The sequence below is a fragment of the Raphanus sativus genome, unplaced genomic scaffold (assembly GCF_000801105.2).
Source record: "Raphanus sativus cultivar WK10039 unplaced genomic scaffold, ASM80110v3 Scaffold0921, whole genome shotgun sequence".
NCBI lineage: Eukaryota > Viridiplantae > Streptophyta > Magnoliopsida > Brassicales > Brassicaceae > Raphanus > Raphanus sativus.
Genome location: NW_026616235.1, coordinates 1 through 19240, shown reverse-complemented (window position 1 = coordinate 19240; position 19240 = coordinate 1). Strand labels below are relative to the sequence as shown.

Here is a 19240-nt window from a genome sequence, read left to right as displayed (position 1 = left end):
TTGTATAGGAGTTAATGGCCTTTATTCCCCATGCTCAAAAACTTGCATGTCATTTTCTATTTTCTTTAGACTACTGTCTCAGATTATTTTTATACCTTGTACAGAAAAATATTGAAGGTATATTCAAACAAATGTAACAATATAGCTTTACATGTTAACAGTTCGATCTTTATATTTTTAGCATTTCTTTTGAAGTTGTAAGCATTAAATTTAGAAGTACATCTACAAAATTTTAAACCCCAGACCTTAGATTAGACGGATATTGATACACTATAGAGTTCATGGGATAAGACACAAGTGCTTTATTTATTATTATATCATGGGCCAAAATGTAGTGCATTTACAGTAGGTGTGACTTAGTTGTAGATGATGGAATCTGGTACAAATTGAAACAAAAGATTCATGTGAAAATACTTGCTTTTGTGATTCTCCAGTGAAGATTGAATCACAGGGACATGGTATGGATCCTTAAAGGATGGTTTTCTTTCTTCATTTACAAGATGATCTCGTCTTGAACACTGACGTTGAGTGTCTTGTTTGGAAGAACAATACTGCTGGTCACCACAACCTCGTCTTCAACTGCAACCGAGTCTCCTGAAACCAATTATGTTTCAGGTTAGTTTTTATATCTATTAAGGAGAAGTAGCGACTCTTTTGAGGAAAAGTGAATATTAAGACATTTTACCGAGAATAGTAACTCCTAGTTTGGAGTTGTAGACTCCCTCAGCCTGTGATCAACAAAGTACACCTTCAGGTTCATGATTGTATATGAAACCAGAAAGAAACATTTAAAAAGAATGAGTCAGGGTCTTAAGAGAGAAACATGCCTGGACACGAGACCATCTCCCAATAGAAGATTTCCACCCAACAATTGAGTTACTCACCACTGCATTCTCCTGAGCAAAACAAGTCATGAAAAAAAAGTCAAATCACTAGAGAAAACTCTGCCCGTTCTCTGATATAAGAAGACGCACAAACCATGATCTCAACGTTGTCAAGGATGATACAGCTGATGAGCCTGACACCAGGCCCAACACGAGCATTTGCAGAGATCGATACGTTGGGACCAATCTGTTCATAACACGAAACAGAATGTCTTTGTTTGTGATAAAAAGTTAGATTACAAGAAGTTGCCGTCAACAATGGACAAAAACTCAAAAAGGTACCTTTGCAGTTGGGTGTATTTTTGCAGAAGGATGTATGTAAACATCACCAATCACTATTGCACTCTTTGTTCCATCACCACTACTAGCCAGCACTTGCGGAGAAGTCAGCCGGAACTGGGAAAGATAGAGCTCCGAGCACCTCAGTGACATTCTGCGCAAAAGTCAACCAATAAGTAGTACACTTGATACTCTCCTTGCAGCTTAAAAGAAATGAGACATACCCAGGAGATTTGATTTGCTCCCAGAAATCCATGGTCTCGTAAGTATATAGCTGCTTCTTCCCAGCTAGAGGTGAAAGGATGTCTTGATCCAGTCTTACAAAATCAGCTGGGATCCTATTTTAAAAAAGGGGTGAAAACATATCATCTTAAGAGGATGATTCAGTTCAAAAGGCTATTTAGTTGTGTATGAAGAGAGAGGCAGACAAACCTTGTTGCCGGTTGAAGAGCTTCAAAGCTGGAAACACGTCTCAGAATTGCTAAGACGAGAGAAAAGGGAACAAGAATGAGAGAGACTTTGAAGATGTATACTAATAAGAGAAGAAAGCATATACACTATGTTGTGAGATCTTTGTTACTTGCTTTTTACCTGTATCTTTCCTTTGAGAGGAAACATCTCTTATCGCAGTAAAAATGTCAGGTGTAAATACATAAACACCGCAGTTAATACGGTCGCTGACCTGAGTTTCCAAGATTAAAGAAAAACAATTAGAAGCAGATCTTGGAGATGATAAAGAGCTGAAGTCATCTCAGTGATATGTACATACAAAAGTTTCTGGTTTCTCGGTGTAATGAAGCAGTTCATTAGTAACTGGATCTGCAACCAGTTCTCCAAACTGGCTTGCTGACTCAGGAGAGACCTGAAAAATCAAAACACAGAAAGCAAACTTTGGTTAAGAAAATAAACACCAGAAACAAAAACAAGACTAATCTTATGGTCAATGGCAAACCTTGATCACAAGAAGAGTTCCAATTCCACCATATTTCCTATGAGCCTCTGTGTAGTAAAAGCATCAAAGAGTAAGAACAATCTTTAAAACCAAGAGATGAATCTGCGGCTTAGAAAAAAAGGTTCATACCGAGCATTTCTGGCAAGGGGAAACTGCAGCAAACATCACAGTTAAGCAGGAAGATATGAGACTGCAAGGAAGTAGACACAAGAACTCAGTCAGATAAGAAGAAGAAACACTAAGTTCATAGAACAATTGAGCAGAGGAATGATTCAGTATAATAAGAAGATTCCTTGGAGACGAACCGGGTCATCTTCCATGATTAGATTTCTGAAATGATAGAGACCACCAGCTGAACCATGTGACTTGTCTTCTCGCAGATATCTAATAGGCAGAAACCCCAAAAAAAAAACAGAGAATCAAAGATCAAACCCTACATAAAAGAGCCACACTGAGACTTCAAAAGGAGGAGAGAGTTTTTATCAAAACCTGACAGGAACTTTGAGTTCATTGGAAATGGCAGAGACATAAAGTGCAAACTCCCTTTCCTCATAGAAACCAACAAGACAGATTTGAGCCAAGTTTGGAATCTGCAGACAATTAAAGGAGTGGTACCATCATCATCATCCATTGATCTAAAGTTGAAACATGGGGGGTGGAGTGGAGGATTCACCCTTTTACAAGCTGAAATTGGATGATGCACCATTGGTTGTCCGGCAATAGGAAACAGAGGCTTTGGAATATTCAGGGACAATGGTCGAAATCGGGTACCTGTGTGGATCCCAAGATTCGAAAAGAATCAGAACATGTAACTTATTCAGCCTAGAATTGTCTGCAGAGACCACAAATTTATAACAAAGAAACGAATTGGATTTTGTTTGAGAACAAAGGAGATTTCTCAAGCATTTGCTATTGTGGAGGAAGGAATCTGAAACAAGAAACAAACAAAAGCAAACATTTTTTTAGAGAGGCTACCTTTGGTTGGACCACCGACCATGATCACAGCCACCACTTTCTCCTCCGTTGAGCTCCCCATTTTTTTCTCTCAAAATTCAGACAAGAAGGAATCCCCAAACGCACAAATCTCTAAGCAGACCCACAAAACCTCAGAGTTCTTTCTTAATTTAAACACACACTAATATCACCAATGTTCTTTTACAAAGCAAGAAATGGGGCACCGCAGGATCAGAATTCAGACAACAACAAGATCTAATGGTCGGAGAAAGTGACAAAGAAAGGAGAGGTTTTTGAGAAGATCTAATCGAAAGTGTCACTAGTAAGTAATGGTTATCTCGTGATGAGATCTAAGGAGAGCTGTACTGTTATGGTGATGGGTCCAAATCCAAGTCACACTCTAAAAGGATAAGCACCAGAAAATACCCCCACACACATCTCTCTCTCTCTCTTCTTTATCCTTTTTATCTTCTTTCCCCTTTCAGATTTGATTTAAAAACGCTTTTTCTAAGCAAATACTCCGGCATTGAATTTAATGCCATGCGAGTTTCAAACTTTGTTGTGACTTGAAGGTTACATAAAATGGTGCATGTTCTTCATATCTCTGCACCAGATCCCTAAAGCGGTGCCTCAATGCACAACAAAACGAGTCACCAAAGTTGACTTTATTCATATCGTCTTTACTTTTTTACTCAAAACGTTCCACAAACAGACAAGACTGATAAAAACAGAAGCACACAGACAGCATTTGGTTTTCCGTTTTCATGACAAGGTATACATCCATTACTTAGCAAGGGGGTTTGTACCATCCCCACGGGTCGTTTGATGTGTAGAGAGTCACTTGCTTCACACTCAAGTAGTTATCAAGTCCCCTGAACAAACAAGAAACCAACCAAAACCCAAGACTTGTTCAGTACCAAGCCATCAAGATTTAAAGTCCTCAACAATTAAGACTTGTGTCAGAATAAATAAAGTATGTACCATTCTCCTAATTCGCGTCCAAACCCACTGCGTTTGACTCCACCCCATGGAGCTTGAGTAAAGCATGGCTGTGAGCAGTTAATCCACACAATCCCAGCTTCAAAGTCCTAACAAAGCAGAACCGAGTATTGATTTGTGTTACTACGTGGTATTGTAAGAGACTAAAGAGGAATTTGAATGGTTTAGGAAACCTGGCTTATGCGGTCGCATCTTTCAGCGTCATTAGATATCACTGCAGCTCCTAGTCCGTAACTATCATTTATCAAAGAATTTCAGTCACAAAAGATCTTAATTAAGAAAGAAGATTAGGATACAAGTTTCAACAGATATGATATGATCAGAAAAACGTTCTTACTGGGAATCATTTGCTAGCTCAATTGCCTCATCCTCACTGGAGAATGTTTTCACGCAAAGAACAGGCCCGAAAACTTCTTCTCTCCAAATTTGCATTGAAGTGGTTACATCAGTTATGATGGTTGGTTCAATAAAGAAGCCCTTTTTCAGATGCTGTGAGATGTACATTAGAGGTCAGCATCATAGCCTGGAAGAAACTGCATCAAGGATATGAAAGAAAGGGAAAGATATAACAATATACCTCAGGTCGGGAACCACCATGTAAAATCGTTGCCCCTTCACTTTTAGCCGTTGAGATAAACTTCAATATTTTCTCGTACTGCAAACATTCACATTTTTCAGCTCGTTCAGATCAAATGATCACAGAAGTTGAAGTACATCTAATAAGTAAGAACATGAGTATCCTAATGAGACATGGTATGGAATTTGAATGATGCTCTTGAAGCAGAACAATTCAGATATCACACGAGGCAACAAATTAATCTCATATCTCTGAGGAAAAAACTTCTTATAAGATACTCTCATCAATGATATCTTCCTTATGTTATCTGGTTCTAGCAGTGCATTTACGTTATGTAAGATAACAAAAATATAGAAAGACAGAACAAACCAACACTGGGCTTTTACCTGTCCTTCGCTGACAACAGGACCAAGCCTGCATCCTTCTTCAAAGGGGTCAGAAACTTTAATGTTTTTGCTCCATTTTACAAGCTTTTCCATGAATTCAGATGCGATGTTTTCCTACGATTGAAAATATAAAATTGGAATGTCATAAGACATATATACATAAATTACACAAGATCTGTAATTGTATCTAGCAGTGACTTATTCATGTTGGCAATAACCACCCAAAAGGTTTGATCTGAGATAATTATCATTGACATGGACCTCTATCGAAACATCTTATTGTATAATTTGGACTATTCACTTCTTGAGCTACGGCATGTAGTTCATGTTCACACAAAAAGCAAGCAGAAGATAATGAAACACATGGTTGGCACTTACATGAACAAGAAGGCGGGAAGTTGCACTGCAGATCTGACCATTTGTCCAGAAGCAACCGAAGAGAGCCCATTCAGCAGCTATTCAGATCATTAACATACAAAGCTTTCATTTCAGAGCTTCACCGGATCCAAGTCAAGTCTACTCATCATAAAACCAATCTATATCAATACCGTTTAATTACTTTTCGTGACACTCACCTTTATCAAGATCAACATCATCAAACACAATGAGAGGGCTCTTCCCACCCAGCTCCATCGAAACAGGCTGCAACAAGGCCACGAAAGTAGTGTCACTTATATTGTTTGATGAAGAGGAGAAAATAAAAAATATAGTACAAATTTCAGAAATTTTAATTACCTTCACCAACTGAGCAGCAGCTGTCATGACCTTGCTTCCCGTGGCAAAACTTCCGGTAAAAGCAATCTGCCAAGAAACAAAGACATTTGCATTTTAAGTTCTAAGAACCGCACACATTAAACTGCAATGATGGTTTAATCAGTAGAGTCAATATATGATGTATGCCTCAAAGACCAATACCTTGTCGACATTGGGATGTGAAGCCAAAGGAGCACCAGCTTCCGAACCATATCCAGTCAGAACGTTGAGGACACCAGGAGGAAGACCAACCTCACGACAGATATCAGCAAGCTCCAAACAAGTGCTGAAGTTTAAAAAGCCGTAACAGAGATGACAGCTCAAAGAAGTACCAATGGAGAAGCATAACAAAGAAAAGAAAAAAAAATAGACAAAATACACAGCTTACTTACACAGAAGCGAGCTCTGATGGCTTGAGAACGGCAGTACATCCAGCAGCAAGCGAAGGAGCCACCTTCCAAACAGCCATCAGAAGTGGGTAATTCCTACAACACCAAACCAAGTTTAAGAGCATAAAGGATCGTCACCCACCACCAGAAAGAAAAAAAAGGAAAGTGATATAGTTAGTTACCAAGGTGTGATGAGTCCCACAACTCCAAGAGGTTGCTTGAGAACATAACTCTTAAAACTCTCCATGGGAAGAGAAACAGGAGCTTTCTGCTTAGCATCTAATCCTTCAGCAAGGTCAGCATAAAACTCAAAACATCCAGCAACATCCTCCTGCAGCAAATCAAACAAAACCAACATTATAAAAAAAAAAACTGTAAAGAAAGATCCCGACTTTAACCAAAATAAAAAGAGAGCAAAACAGTACCATATCCCAAAGAGTTTCATCCAAAGGTTTACCAGAGTCAAGCGACTCAAGCGTTGCCAGATGCGACTTCCTTTCAGTCACCTAAACAAATAAAAAAGACAGAGGCTTGATGACACTTGAAGATAACTGAAAAAACATATATGTAGTGATGAAAAAAGCATAATATATACCTTAGCAGCAATAGCGCGTAGATACTTGGCGCGAAGAGCTCCAGGTGCTTTGGCCCAGTCTTTACCTTTGTTCCTTGAGAAAGCTCTTCGAGCAGCGTTGACCGCTACTTCCACATCCTCCTTTGTTGCCCCCGGGATATCACCTAATCCAACAACACAATAAAGTCGAGATTGACGGATGGATCTGTCGATAATCGTAACGGATCTAGGGGTTTTGTTGTTAACTTACCAATGACATCTTGGGTAGCTGGATTGACGATGGGGATGCGATTCTTCAAGATTGGCTCTCTCCATTCGCCGTCGATGAATAGCTGTCGACTAGGCATTGGAATCGCCATTTGATGTTTGTTTATCTTCTCTCTTTCTCGTTCGTTCACTGAAGATTGGTAGACTCTCGAAGTTGGTGATGCTCTCTCTTCTCTTCTCTTCTCTTACTTGCACGCACTTCTATATGTTTATTTTGTCTCCTCTCTCCTTTGCTGACACATGTGGTTCATTTCACTCCAACCTTAATTAGATTTGACAAAGACGTGACAGAGCCATCAACCAACCATTTTAAAGTTAATGTCCAAAGTACGCAAAATCAAATCTTTGTATAACTCTATTAATAACATAGTTTTTTTTTTCTTTCTAATTAGTAACATGTTTTTTAACAAGATTTTGTTATATATCTAAACCATCTAATAATTCTGAGTTTTGATTTGCGCATTGCATCATTAACTTGTCTTTAAATTGCTGCTGCTTCTTCTGTCACTGTCGAAATTTTCTATTTTCTTCTAATGATAGACTATTAACTTTCATAAAGTTATTACTACCTCATTTCAGTTTGTGACCAAGTCTCCATTTGGAATTTTGTCTGTTGCTCATTCTTTAGCTCTAGTCTTAGTACTTTTGTTTTAAACTATTTTGACAGAGAATATTTTTGTTAATAAAATTTTAATCCGTTTGTTAATTTATAACAGAAATGACAAATCTATTTGTTTAGCCCGTTTGTACTTAATTTCAGATGTTAAAAATATATTAAAATATCTTAAAACGTAATTTAATATTGAACTTAATTTTTATCTAATACCAAAATACTTACAGGGAAAATTTTACTTTTCTATTTTCTTTGGTACCACTATTTATAGTTATATTTTAGATATGAGTATTATAATTTAAAATTATTCTGATAAAATTGTTCTACTAAATTTTATTTCATCTACTATATTAAAATAGAGTCATTTTTGATCGATAGGTATTTGGACTACTAAAAATATTATAACGGTTCGATTAAAATTAATAAAGAAGAATATCCATAAAAAAAGCTAATATATAACTGTTTAGATTCTTATTCATTATCCTAGATTTTCTCAATTCAAATAAGATAATATTATTTATATATCAAAAAAAACAGATTTTAAACATATATTTTTTAAATTCAAATATCTATTTATATAGAACTGTGAATTTATATTCAACATAATTAAAATATAAACTCGACATATTTACACATAAAATGGCTTGCCAATTTATAAATTTAGATAATTGATTTTTATTTATTTTGTAAAAAAATGACTGATGTTGAATTAAAATAATTTATTTTATGATTTTGAAAAAGAAAACATAACCCGCATTTCAATGCGTGTACTATTCTAGTTTCATTTTAGACTAGTGTCTACAATTTGAAATTTTTGAGCCATTAACTTATTACCATATGTATACCAAACGATTTTTTATCATGTATATAGTAAAGGAAAATTTTGAACCGTACATATGTTAATTTCCTTTAATCTTCTATTTTAATATTATATATAATATAACTAAAAATTTATAAAAATAGCATAGAATTATATTTTATTTTTATATTCAAGTTTTATTTAAAATTAATTTATTATTTAAAATTACTTTATAATGACATAATAATATTATTTATGAAATTAATAATGCATTAACTAAAAAATATTTGAAATATGTAGTAGAATTTTGTTAGATTTTTTTCTCAACAGCTAACTCAGTTACTAGTCTAGATAGTGTAAGCTGATCAGTGAGTGTGCATCTAATGTTTAGCTGGTTTATTGAGTTCAGCTGATAGCTCAGCTACTCCAGCTCGTCCAGCATCGTCACCACGGTATATTCTTTTCGTATAAGTCTTTTGGTATGTTTCCCGACCTAGACTATACATCTAATGCATGTCCGATTATTCTTTCTTCATACCTTATTCACAATCATTTCTTATGATCTGAATCAAGGCAGTCATTTTTTCTATGCAAAGTCTACTCCTTATATCAAGTTCCAGACCATCTAACCTTTCTGTTCGACTTTGGAAAACTTGACCTTACATCTATTGATCAGCTTGCTTGTTCTCTTGTCCCAAATCTGTTCCAACGGTCCTTTCCATGATTGGGAATGTTAATTACAACTCAAGTCCTGCTCCTCCCAAGAGCTTCACAAGGTCAACCGGTAGAATAATCACTACCGGGTTACTCATTTGTTTTTTAAATGAAGCCAGCATCAACGATTATAGCATCATGTTTAGTATAATAGCCTTGTTCTTTGAATAGACGCTGAAACTAGCGTCAGCAACGATATCTAAAAGTGTAGTTGAATATATATTAGCTGGAATTGGTCGCAGTGATCACTTAAAAGTTCTGGTATGACTTACTTTGGATCACCAGATTTAACAGCGGCTATCATTTTCGTTAGACGATCATTTTCTCTCTTAGAGCACCTCCAATGGTGTTACCCACCATTGGAGTCCTTAGGATTAGAATATTGTTTTTTTTCTTTTTCTGAATAGTTAAGGATTCTAACCATAATTATATCTCCAATGGTGTTATCTATCATGGAGTTCTTAGATTTTTTTTTTTGAATTGAATCTTAGAGCTTTGGAATTTTTATATGTGTATATGTATATGTGTACATCCATGAACTCTATGAAACTATGATCATTAATCTCAATCAACAAAACCGAAATACAAAGCAAATGCATAGATGAAATCGAAGTAGAAGATTGTTTTGCTCACCCATTGTTCTCGTGTCAGGCGAGAGAATCTTGTAACTGCTTTTTATCTCTCTCTTGGTGTGCTCAGGAATCGACGTCATGGAGGTTGAAGAAGAATCTTGTAAACTGCTCTTTATCTTGTAACTGCTCTTTATCTCTCTCTTGGTGTGCTTAGGAATCAAGTTCACTGGTTCCTACTATATAAGCAACACTAACTATATAAGCAACGCAATTTTGGTTAGTGGAATAAAGCTCAATCTCCTTACTCCACACATCTACTAAGTTTGTGAATGTCTCTCTTCTCGTCACATCATAAACTGCATTTCACCAATAAACATTAACTAAACAGTTTAAAGACAAAGGAGATGTCTTTATAATCTCTTGTAATTGAATGGTAAAATGATGGGGATTACCGAGAATGATTCCTTGGGCGCCTCTGTAGTAAGAGCTCGTCAGTGTTCTAAACCGTTCCTGTCCCACTACAAGAACAAAACCGAGAATGTTACATTAGTTTCCGTTATGAAAGAACATAAATAATCTTTAAATGCAGAATCACCAATAATCAATTCTTCAGACAAGATCCTAAGTAATATTAAAGAACGTGTGATCATTAAACAGAGAATGTCCAACACAAAAGCAGACAGATGATAATCAAATTCAAGCTCAGTCAGATATAATGTGAACTACTGTTTGATTAAACGACACATAAAAGTACAAAGCTAACATCTTTTCTGGGTAGAAACCCACGAGATATCAAATTGCAGAGAAAGAAGCTTTGAATGGTTTTACGAAAAAAGAAGCAGAGAAAGACGCAGAGAAAGAAACCCACGAGAAAGCTTCGTGAACAGGGCTATTCTTATCACTTCATTTTTACTCTCGATGTAGCTCTTTGCCATTCTTCTCCTAATTTCCCATTTGATTTTAATACGAAAAGGTTAAGGTTAAAGAAAACAACGTGTCTAAAAACAAATAGAGAAAATAGTAGTCATCAGATAATGCAAAAAGACAAAGTGGGATAAAATCACGTGGAAAACAAGGAACAGAATAGACCAACAACAGTCTCAGAGTTCCCGCGTGATCCACTTATAATCCGCCATGTACTCCTTCTTCACGCGCCAGTCAGCGTTGATCTCTTACCTCCACTTCCCACTTCACTCCTCAAGTCCATCGTCTATAAAACCCCACACAGCCGCAAATTCGAATCAAATCAGACTAACAAAAATAAACTAGAGATCTCGAAACGGAACAGAGTCGAATCGAAATCAAAACCAAATCTAACCGAACCGAACCGAACCGGGTGTGTGCTTGTCTTTTCTTCTTTGTTATTTCCAATGGCGAAGAAGGCGATGAAGGAGGAGGAAGAGAATCGAAACTCGTCGACGCAGTCAAAGTACAGAGGCGTGAGGAAGAGGAAATGGGGAAAATGGGTGTCGGAGATCAGACTTCCACACAGCAGAGAACGCATCTGGTTAGGCTCCTACGACACTCCCGAGAAGGCGGCGCGTGCCTTCGACGCCGCTCAGTTTTGTCTCCGCGGCTGCGATTCAGATTTCAATTTCCCCGATAATCCACCGTCGATCTCCGGAGGAAGGTCGTTGACGGCTCCGGAGATCCGAGAAGCTGCTGTTCGGTTCGCCAACGCTCAGGACGATACTATTAGTGTCCGGGGAGAAGAATCGGGTTTGTCGGAAATCCGACCGGAGTCTCCTTCAACTTCCGTCGTGTCTGAAGTAGCTACGTCGTCGGCGACAACGCTGGATTGCGATATGTCGTTCTTCCTAGATATGATTCCTACTGATTTCGAGATGTTTCCAGGGTTTGATGACTTCTCCGACGGCTTCTCTGGTGATCGGTTTACTGAGATTTCACCCATTGAAGACTACGGAGGAGAAGAGATTTTTGATGGGTCTTTGTTTCTTTGGGACTTTTAAATATCCAAAGACAGAAAAAAATCGTAAAGAGCGAGTTGTGGTTTCTTCGGGGATATGGTGGAGTAATCTGGAGATTTTTTTTTTTTGTAAGACGGAGCTCCGACAACCCGGAAACTTGATTCGTTTCGGATTCTGTAATATGATGACGTGGATGATCATTCTTCATATCATTCCTATTTTTTCATTTTTTTGTCATTAATTAAAATCTTTGGATAAATAACAAATCATTGTTCATTCTGTCAATTTCTTGATTTTTTTTTAATTTTCTGAAGAATATCATTTGGATATTATGATATCCCCTACATATTAATACATAAACATTTAAAAATTTGTAATTTTAAGTTTGTATTAATTAAAAAAGAGTTTTGCTTAAGAATCACTTAATTAAAATGTCAATTTGGCTTACAAGATACCATAAGAATCAATTGAAAAATTAGTAATTATAAAATCAAATTGCTAGGAAAATTTATAGCATAGAAACACACCTATTCAAAATTGTTTTGTTAATCTTTTGTTAATCAAGAAAAAAGAGAAGAAGAATATTGTTCGGTTCTCATGTCTTCATGCCCTACATAAATTTATATAAAAAGCAATACAGAAATTAAGTTATTTTGTAATTACCAAACAAACTTATATATTAAATATTTTTACTTGAAACAAAATTCTATAGAAATTAAATTATGAAATTTATATTGAAAATTAAGAAAAAGTTTTGGCACCTGACTAATTGTTATTCGTAGTCTAGAAAAATGTTAAGAATGACCTTTGAAAGTAGTTAATAATATGCTAGGTGTTTTCCTACAATGTGTAATAAGGAATTTTAAAAATTTAAATTATATTTTAAATGTATTTTTTTAATATTATAGTTTTATTAAACAAAAAATTAAGATAAAAATAATTTTGCTTATTTAAAATTATATTTAAGAATATATGTATATATTTAAATTAATAATCTTAAATAAATTTTTCTATCTATTAATTTTAGTTAAATATATTAAATCAATCAGTATAAAATAAATGAAAATTTGTTATAAAATTGTATAACTATCAAAAATTAAAAATAAAAATGTTTATAAAAATTTAGATATATAAGAAACTAATGATAATGATTTTATGATTAAAATTATATTTCAAAAAACTGTAGAAATTTTTGAAACTGTTAGTAATAATTGTATAATTATTAAGAAAAAAATATATTTTTGGCATTTGTAATGTCATATTTGCATATATTTAATAAAAATGGTAGATATTTTTGAAAAGTTTAATAATAAAATTTTCATTATTAGAAAAAACTAATAATATTTTAAAATTTGTAGTGTGATATTTGAATATATTTAATTCAATGATGATGTATGAGCTATTACTATACTACTAAAAAATTTACTAAAAATAAATATCAATAGTAAATGTAATGTATGAGTTATCGCTATATTCGGAAAGTTTACAAAAATATAAATCCATATTTTTTGTGAAAGTGATTGTAGACAGCACATTTGACAAAATCACTTCTCAAATCATGTACAAGGATATCACGTTAACCTAACTTTCATCATATACAAAGTATCGGTTGCAAACAGATAATACTATCATCTTTCTATATTCGGGCTTTAAGTATAATAATATTTGGCTGCAAAATTTTATGTTGTCTTAATGTGGTCCACAACCAAATTATACTTCAATTTATAAGCTTAATCCAATTTGTAATTATCCTTTTAATATTTTAATTTTTCATCTTATGTTGTCAAAAAGAAAGTAAAATGTAATATTCTTAAAATTAATGTAACTTCAAAATCAAAAATATATAAATTTTATTTACTGATAAGTTACTAAAAGAAAATATCCAAATATATCAGTCCAACATATAGTTGATTATATAAACAAACAAAAATTGTGTACATATAAAAACAATTTAGTCATATATAAATATTAAATTTTTCAATACAATATTTTTAATTATAAAAAGAACTACTTACTTCGGATTATCTATAATTGAGGTCGCTTAAATGTTCTTTTAATTTCAATTCAACTGAAGGAGGATTAATCGTAAAATGCTGGTATTATTATTGTTAGAAGAAAGTAAAAATTCTAAAATTTTGAACCAAATTTTTCATGATCACAATTTTAGAATCAAGCTCTTTTTGTAAGTTTAAATTAATTTTTTTTATACCTGTCTGTTCAAATAAATAAGAAACGTTTCACCAAGTTAATGTTTCTATCAAATTTTTAAGCTTGGTACAAAATTTTGAAGAAGTTCTATATGGTAAGTTTAATTTAAGATAATAATATATTTTGTCACCAAGTTTATAATTTCGACAATTGAAAACAATTTGTCTAATATGTTTGTGGTAATTACTGAAAATTTACATAAATATTGGTTCAATGTATGACGCTAAAATATAGTTTTTACATTACTAGTTCTAATTATTTTAATTTTTAAAAAAATCCTAAAACCTATCTATGCCTAATATATATACGGTTGAGTTTTCCTTTAGAAGTACTAGTGATATCACATTTTAATTGTTTGATTTGGGTTTCTATACTTTTTCAATGTGTACCAAATATTTATAGTTTGTTAATTATTCTATATTGAAAAAACATAAATACTATATATATTTTGATTACAAGAATACATGTATCCAGAAATCATTTTACAATATGAAAACATAAATCTTTTAATAAATATTTCACCATGCGCAATGCCACCATGCACATTGCACATAGGCACAAGGCGAGTACTTGCATTTTTACATATACTTGATACTTGCCTTGCCTAAAACGAGTAATAAATTTTTCGACTTGTACTTGCCTTGTCAGAAACGAGTATTTGTTATTTCGTGTACTTGTCCAAAAATATATTACTTGCAAGTTACTTGTTTTGTTCAATTACTTAGTACTTACAAATACTTATGAATTATGTGGATATATTTTCAAGTTAATAAGAATTACTTGATAGATAATATTCTATGAGAAAAGGTTATGAAATTTCGTTTTGTTTATTCGAGTTGATAAAAACACGAGACTTATTTCAAATAAAATATTTACACCTAATATAAAAAATAAAAAGGAATATAATACATATATTTAGATATGAAATTACTGCCTACTTTTTACAACATAGAAATATCAGTTTAAGAATTTGGTTTTCATAGTTTGGTTATCATTTTTTCAGTCGTAAAACAAGTAATGAATAGTATTAAGGCAAGTCGTTAATTTTTTTTGTGATACTTGTTACTTACCTTATTCTTGCAAATAACAAAACTCAATGACTTGATATTTGACTTAGCAACGACGAATACTTGAAAAAACGAGGTGAGTACGGATCGAGTGACGAATAACGAGGATAAGCCAATTAACGAGTATTGATGCCCAGTCCGGCATATGTCTTATCTTATATCGAACCGATATTCTGAGCAGATCTTATTATTAGGCCCAGAGTATTAAGTTGGGCCGAAATCTTCAATCTTTTCGTGCGGTCCAATTTTAAAGTGATTCTCTTCTCGTGTTTTGCAGGTCCCAAGCATAAACTAATGAAATAATACTTTCTTCCCAGCACTATTATTTAGATTAGTGAAAAAACAATTTCAACATCAATAATTAAAGAAAAAAACAAGGACAAGAATTAATTAACTAAAGAAGAGAAACGGTCGATAAAACAAATGTAAGTCGAGATAATAACCAGAAAAAATGATTTATGGGAACAACAAAAGAAAGTTGGGGATAAGATTCCACAATCATTTTCATATTGCCACCTAATTTCGGATTATATTAAAAACAATCACTTTCACAAAGAAAGTAAAACCACTATCTGATTCCATATAAAAAAACCACTATCTAAAATATTAATCTAGGTGCTGATAAATACTCATTTCAAGTACAGATGAATTGGTCTTATAGAGATATAATGCAGTGGTTTGAACAATAACACTTTACATTATATATATATATATATATATATATATATATATACATATCAGGTACATTAAACACATAATTTTTTTTTCCCTTAGAAAAAGTCTTGGATTCCAAAGAATAAAAATAAATATCAGAAATGGACATATGAATCTTGATGAAAAAGTGGGTCCTAGTGTCTTACTCACCAATGAAATAATAATAAAAAGAATCATTTCCTAGAATTAAATAAAACTCTGACAGACAAAAAAATAATGAGCCTGCTCATTTCAATAAAATTCTGAGCCTGCTCATTTCAATAATGGTGTACAAATAATATAATGTCGATCAAAGTAACCAAACAAGATATTTTTTTTTTTTTTTGTCACGAAACCAAACAAGATAAATGAATACAAAAACAATAATAAAAATAATGATTATAAATAAACGGTGGGCCGTTCTGTTTACTTCAATCATTGATCATCGCACATAAAATTCCAAACTTCAAAGGAAACCAGTGAGCTCAAGAAAAGTCTCTCTACCTTTCTCCATATTTCTCCTCTTCATTCAGATTCTTTCCTATAAGCTTGCCTTTCTTGATTCTTGATTCTTGATTATGACACTAAGCAAGAGATCTCATCTAATGATCCGAAAGTTGTCGGAGATGTTGGTTCCGGGAAGAAGATCTGCTACCAAACGGGAAGATTCCTCGGCGAGTCCGAGGAGTCCGTTAGATATGAAATTCCCCTCCCCGGTTAACTCGAAACGGTACAGCTCCGGTGGTATCGGTTTAGGTATCGTCGCTGCGTTGGAGGAAAGTAACCGGTACGATCCGGTTTGCTACTCCGGGAGATTCCGGTGCCCCGAGATCGATCTGTCGGATGAGGAATACACTTACGTGACGAGCCCTGGTGGGCCGACCAAAGTGTATTACAGTGACGATGGGTTTGAACTGTTTGAAAATGGGTCGGAGTATGATGATCGGAGAAAGCATAAACCGTTGGTTAACCCCGTTGAACCACCGGTTATTAAGAGAGAGGCTTTTAGGGAATCGACAGAGTTTCTGAGCGCGTGTTGCTTGTGTAAGAAGAGACTTCAAGGCAAAGACATATACATGTACAAGTACGTGTCTCTCTTCGCATTATTATAATATTTTTTGCAATATGTGGTTTTTCTTGAAATTAATTTTCTTTTTTTGGGTTGTGTGCAGAGGAGAGATGGGATTCTGCAGTGCAGAGTGCAGATCAGTGCAGATAATGCAGGACGAACGAAATGAGAAATGTAAATCGCAAGTCTCCAGAAACGTCGACATTTCAAGCTCTCCTTGTGCCGGCGAGCAGACTAACTCCGCCGGGATATTCATATTTTAGGATGAGCAAAATCTTTCGAAGAGAAGTACATTAACATAAAAAAAGTGGTCATTATTCAATAGTACCTTCAAAATTTTAATAAGAAAAGAAAAAAGATCGAAAATTTTGGTTAGGTTGTAAGCAACTTGTATAGAAGCTTTGCTTTTGGTTTTGATTAAGGTTTATATGTATTAAAATAAATCAATAGAATTGTTTGTTGGTTCTTGGATTAAGTATATGTATAGATTACCGAATCTTCACAAATTACTTGTATGCATAATACTTTAATCAAGTAAAAATGTATGATTGCACAAGACTCAGTGTCTATAACTTTGTGACTAGAGGACCTGAAAAATTATACAATGAATACTTATTATTATTTACTTGGTTTATTTATAAAAAAAAGAATACTTGGTCAAAAATACAAATTCCCACGGTTTATTTATAAAAAAAATATTTACCAGTCAAGATGTTTATATATTAAATTTATAAATTTATAACTAGTAATAACTTATTGCAATCTTTTATATGAAAATTTCGTAATATTCTAAAAAATCAAAATATCTTCGAAAAAAATAAATATTGCGTCCTGTCTGTCAGATTCAAGTTGATGGCAAAAGTAAACTAACCTTTTAATAAAAAAAAGGACATGAAGAAACAACATAATAACTTTTTCATCATTCTGATTCATAGTGCAATTAATCCATCTGGCCCTTTGGATGTGCAACTTGTTGAATCTGGGTCCCGTAGTTTTTTTTTTTAACTCAACATAAACTTTCATTCAACTTCTAGCCAAAAGATTCTTACACAAATGGTTTTTCAACCTCTACAAAAGATTTAATCCAAGAAGGCATAATAAAAAACAACACAGGGGCATTATTCTCGAAAGAGAGGATCTCTTTTACTATTCCATCCACGACAGTATTACTCTTTTTTCCTCTGAAAGCTACCTGAACTTCACCCAACTTAGCTAATTGATGATGCATATCTTGAACAAAGGAATGAATGCTAGGATGACTATCTCTTTCCTGCAAGGCTTGAACTAATTCTTTGCAGTCAGTTTCGAATATGATTTTGGTGTAGTTTAGCCTTACCATTGTTGAGATAGCCCATCGTAGTGATTCAGCTTCCACCTCTATTGGGGATCGACCTCTAGGTAGCTTCTTTCCTCCCATCCATACAACGTCCCCGAGATGATTTCTCAAGACCCATCCAACACCACTGTGCTCCTTCGTTTGTCCCAGGCTCCATCGCTGTTACACTTCAGCCATTCGTGTGGTAGTGGTGTCCATCTTTCCTCTCCTCTCATCTCCGGAACTGTGTTCACTGCCTTTTCTTCCAAATCATCCCGACTATTCCATTCATCAAGATCTTCTTGCGCCTTTAAAATGACACTGGATGGCTCATAATCCTCTCCTCTATAATAGAAAGCATTTCGGCTCTTCCACAGTCTCCACATGATCCATGGTCCTAGCTTTAGGTAAGGATTACCGTCTGAAGCGTTAAGAGCCCACTGCAGCACTCGATAAATGTTTGTGTAGACTGAGTCAGACCATTCAGTTCATGGTGGAGCTGGTATAGGGGAGATTGCCCAGATGAGTCGCGCATAAGGGCACTTAAACAGGACATGATTTGCCGTCTCTTTGCTGGCACCACAGCGGGGGCAGGAGCCATCCTTTGCTAGATGTCTGTATCTGAGATTCTCACCAACAGATAGACAGTCACTCAGTGCTCTCCATATAAAGTGATGGATTTTTGGATATGTATTTGTTTTCCACAAAGATTGGAAGATGGTGTCTAGGCTCGGTTGAAGGACTTCAGGGGTAGTCTCTTCCTTTAATAAATTTGCAGCAACCCAGTACCCTGATTTCACACTGTACTTTCCAAATGATGTGAAATCCCAGCTGTATGAGTCCCTACAAATCAACCCTGCTGGCCTGATAGCTTCAATCTTCCTAACATCTTCCTCTTGAAACAGTGTTTTCAACAAATTATCATTCCATTCTCTTCCATCCGGCGTGAGGAGATCCTTGACTGTTGTACAGTTAGATAGTAGTACCTGATTGCTACCATGTAAGCAGCGAGAAGCAGTGAGTGGCCTAGCCGGTTTCTCATTAATCCAAGGGTCCTCCCAAAGGCTTGTGTTTTCCCCATTGCCGATGATAGCTCTTGCTCCTTGGCGATAAGTTTCTGTGCCGCATGTAAACTCCTCCAAGCATAAGAGGGTCTAGAGCTGAGAGGTGCATTGAGGATCGACGATTTCAGGAAGTATCTTGCTCTTTAAAGACTCTTGCCACCAAAGTATCCGACTTGGTTAGCAT

General features: G+C 34.7%; 5 protein-coding genes across 8 annotated transcripts; 2 read left to right on the top strand and 3 right to left on the bottom strand.

Moving 5' to 3' along the window:
- Positions 1-287: 287 nt before the first annotated feature.
- On the bottom strand, positions 288-3581 carry LOC108817255 (uncharacterized). 2 transcript variants are annotated; one of them, XM_018589901.2, is made up of 15 exons: positions 3091-3581; positions 2789-2886; positions 2605-2705; positions 2421-2499; positions 2245-2305; positions 2116-2162; positions 1933-2025; positions 1755-1845; positions 1596-1644; positions 1388-1501; positions 1167-1317; positions 979-1071; positions 824-896; positions 686-722; positions 288-594 (listed from the first exon to the last, which is right to left on the bottom strand). In XM_018589901.2, exons 1-15 carry the CDS (start codon positions 3149-3151, stop codon positions 576-578), a joined length of 1167 nt encoding a protein of 388 aa, XP_018445403.1. In that variant the 5' UTR covers positions 3152-3581; the 3' UTR covers positions 288-575. The 2 variants fall into 2 exon arrangements, with proteins under 2 accessions (XP_018445403.1, XP_018445401.1); XM_018589899.2 differs by having other exon boundaries at positions 686-728; positions 828-896; positions 3091-3555.
- A 138-nt stretch (positions 3582-3719) lies between these two features.
- Positions 3720-10882, bottom strand: LOC108817251 (aminoaldehyde dehydrogenase ALDH10A8, chloroplastic). Of its 3 annotated transcripts, none has more exons than XM_056997990.1 (19): positions 10581-10882; positions 10165-10230; positions 10018-10068; positions 9774-9948; positions 6998-7276; positions 6769-6911; positions 6599-6679; positions 6356-6504; positions 6177-6269; positions 5947-6070; positions 5767-5832; positions 5607-5673; positions 5410-5486; positions 5032-5145; positions 4646-4723; positions 4406-4557; positions 4242-4302; positions 4051-4157; positions 3720-3941 (listed from the first exon to the last, which is right to left on the bottom strand). In XM_056997990.1, the coding sequence occupies exons 5-19, from the start codon at positions 7104-7106 to the stop codon at positions 3857-3859; spliced, it is 1506 nt and encodes a 501-aa protein (XP_056853970.1). In that variant the 5' UTR covers positions 7107-7276; positions 9774-9948; positions 10018-10068; positions 10165-10230; positions 10581-10882; the 3' UTR covers positions 3720-3856. The 3 variants fall into 3 exon arrangements, with proteins under 3 accessions (XP_056853970.1, XP_056853969.1, XP_056853968.1); XM_056997989.1 differs by having other exon boundaries at positions 9774-9945; XM_056997988.1 differs by having other exon boundaries at positions 9774-10068.
- Positions 10883-10946: 64 nt separating this feature from the next.
- Positions 10947-11925, top strand: LOC108817256 (ethylene-responsive transcription factor ERF018). Its single transcript, XM_018589902.2, has one exon. It carries the CDS (start codon positions 11083-11085, stop codon positions 11680-11682), a length of 600 nt encoding a protein of 199 aa, XP_018445404.1. The 5' UTR covers positions 10947-11082; the 3' UTR covers positions 11683-11925.
- Positions 11926-16036: 4111 nt separating this feature from the next.
- LOC108814588 (FCS-Like Zinc finger 13) lies at positions 16037-17148 on the top strand. Its single transcript, XM_018587191.2, has 2 exons — positions 16037-16692; positions 16781-17148. The coding sequence occupies exons 1-2, from the start codon at positions 16187-16189 to the stop codon at positions 16938-16940; spliced, it is 666 nt and encodes a 221-aa protein (XP_018442693.1). The 5' UTR covers positions 16037-16186; the 3' UTR covers positions 16941-17148.
- Positions 17149-18120: 972 nt separating this feature from the next.
- Positions 18121-19073, bottom strand: LOC130503319 (uncharacterized). The gene is made up of 3 exons (XM_056997997.1): positions 18979-19073; positions 18547-18613; positions 18121-18432 (listed from the first exon to the last, which is right to left on the bottom strand). The coding sequence occupies exons 1-3, from the start codon at positions 19071-19073 to the stop codon at positions 18121-18123; spliced, it is 474 nt and encodes a 157-aa protein (XP_056853977.1).
- Between the last annotated feature and the right edge of the window lie 167 nt (positions 19074-19240).

Excerpts from the sequence above, each read along its gene's own strand:
- LOC108817256 (XM_018589902.2), top strand. The coding sequence starts at position 11,083 with ATGGCGAAGAAGGCGATGAAGGAGGAGGAAGAGAATCGAAACTCGTCG.
- LOC108817251 (XM_056997988.1), bottom strand. The coding sequence starts at position 7,106 with ATGGCGATTCCAATGCCTAGTCGACAGCTATTCATCGACGGCGAATGG. Across the intron at positions 6,680-6,768 it reads TACGCGCTATTGCTGCTAAG|GTGACTGAAAGGAAGTCGCA; the intron begins GTATATATTATG and ends TTATTTGTTTAG. Across the intron at positions 6,505-6,598 it reads ATGAAACTCTTTGGGATATG|GAGGATGTTGCTGGATGTTT; the intron begins GTACTGTTTTGC and ends GATTTGCTGCAG.
- LOC130503319 (XM_056997997.1), bottom strand. The coding sequence starts at position 19,073 with ATGGGGAAAACACAAGCCTTTGGGAGGACCCTTGGATTAATGAGAAAC. Across the intron at positions 18,614-18,978 it reads GCTTACATGGTAGCAATCAG|ATACAGACATCTAGCAAAGG; the intron begins GTACTACTATCT and ends TGAGAATCTCAG. Across the intron at positions 18,433-18,546 it reads GCAAAGAGACGGCAAATCAT|TGGGCTCTTAACGCTTCAGA; the intron begins GTCCTGTTTAAG and ends CGAGTGCTGCAG.
- LOC108814588 (XM_018587191.2), top strand. The coding sequence starts at position 16,187 with ATGACACTAAGCAAGAGATCTCATCTAATGATCCGAAAGTTGTCGGAG. Across the intron at positions 16,693-16,780 it reads AAAGACATATACATGTACAA|AGGAGAGATGGGATTCTGCA; the intron begins GTACGTGTCTCT and ends GGTTGTGTGCAG.
- LOC108817255 (XM_018589899.2), bottom strand. The coding sequence starts at position 3,151 with ATGGGGAGCTCAACGGAGGAGAAAGTGGTGGCTGTGATCATGGTCGGT. Across the intron at positions 2,706-2,788 it reads CAATTTCAGCTTGTAAAAGG|ATTCCAAACTTGGCTCAAAT; the intron begins GTGAATCCTCCA and ends AATTGTCTGCAG. Across the intron at positions 1,072-1,166 it reads AAATACACCCAACTGCAAAG|ATTGGTCCCAACGTATCGAT; the intron begins GTACCTTTTTGA and ends TGTTATGAACAG.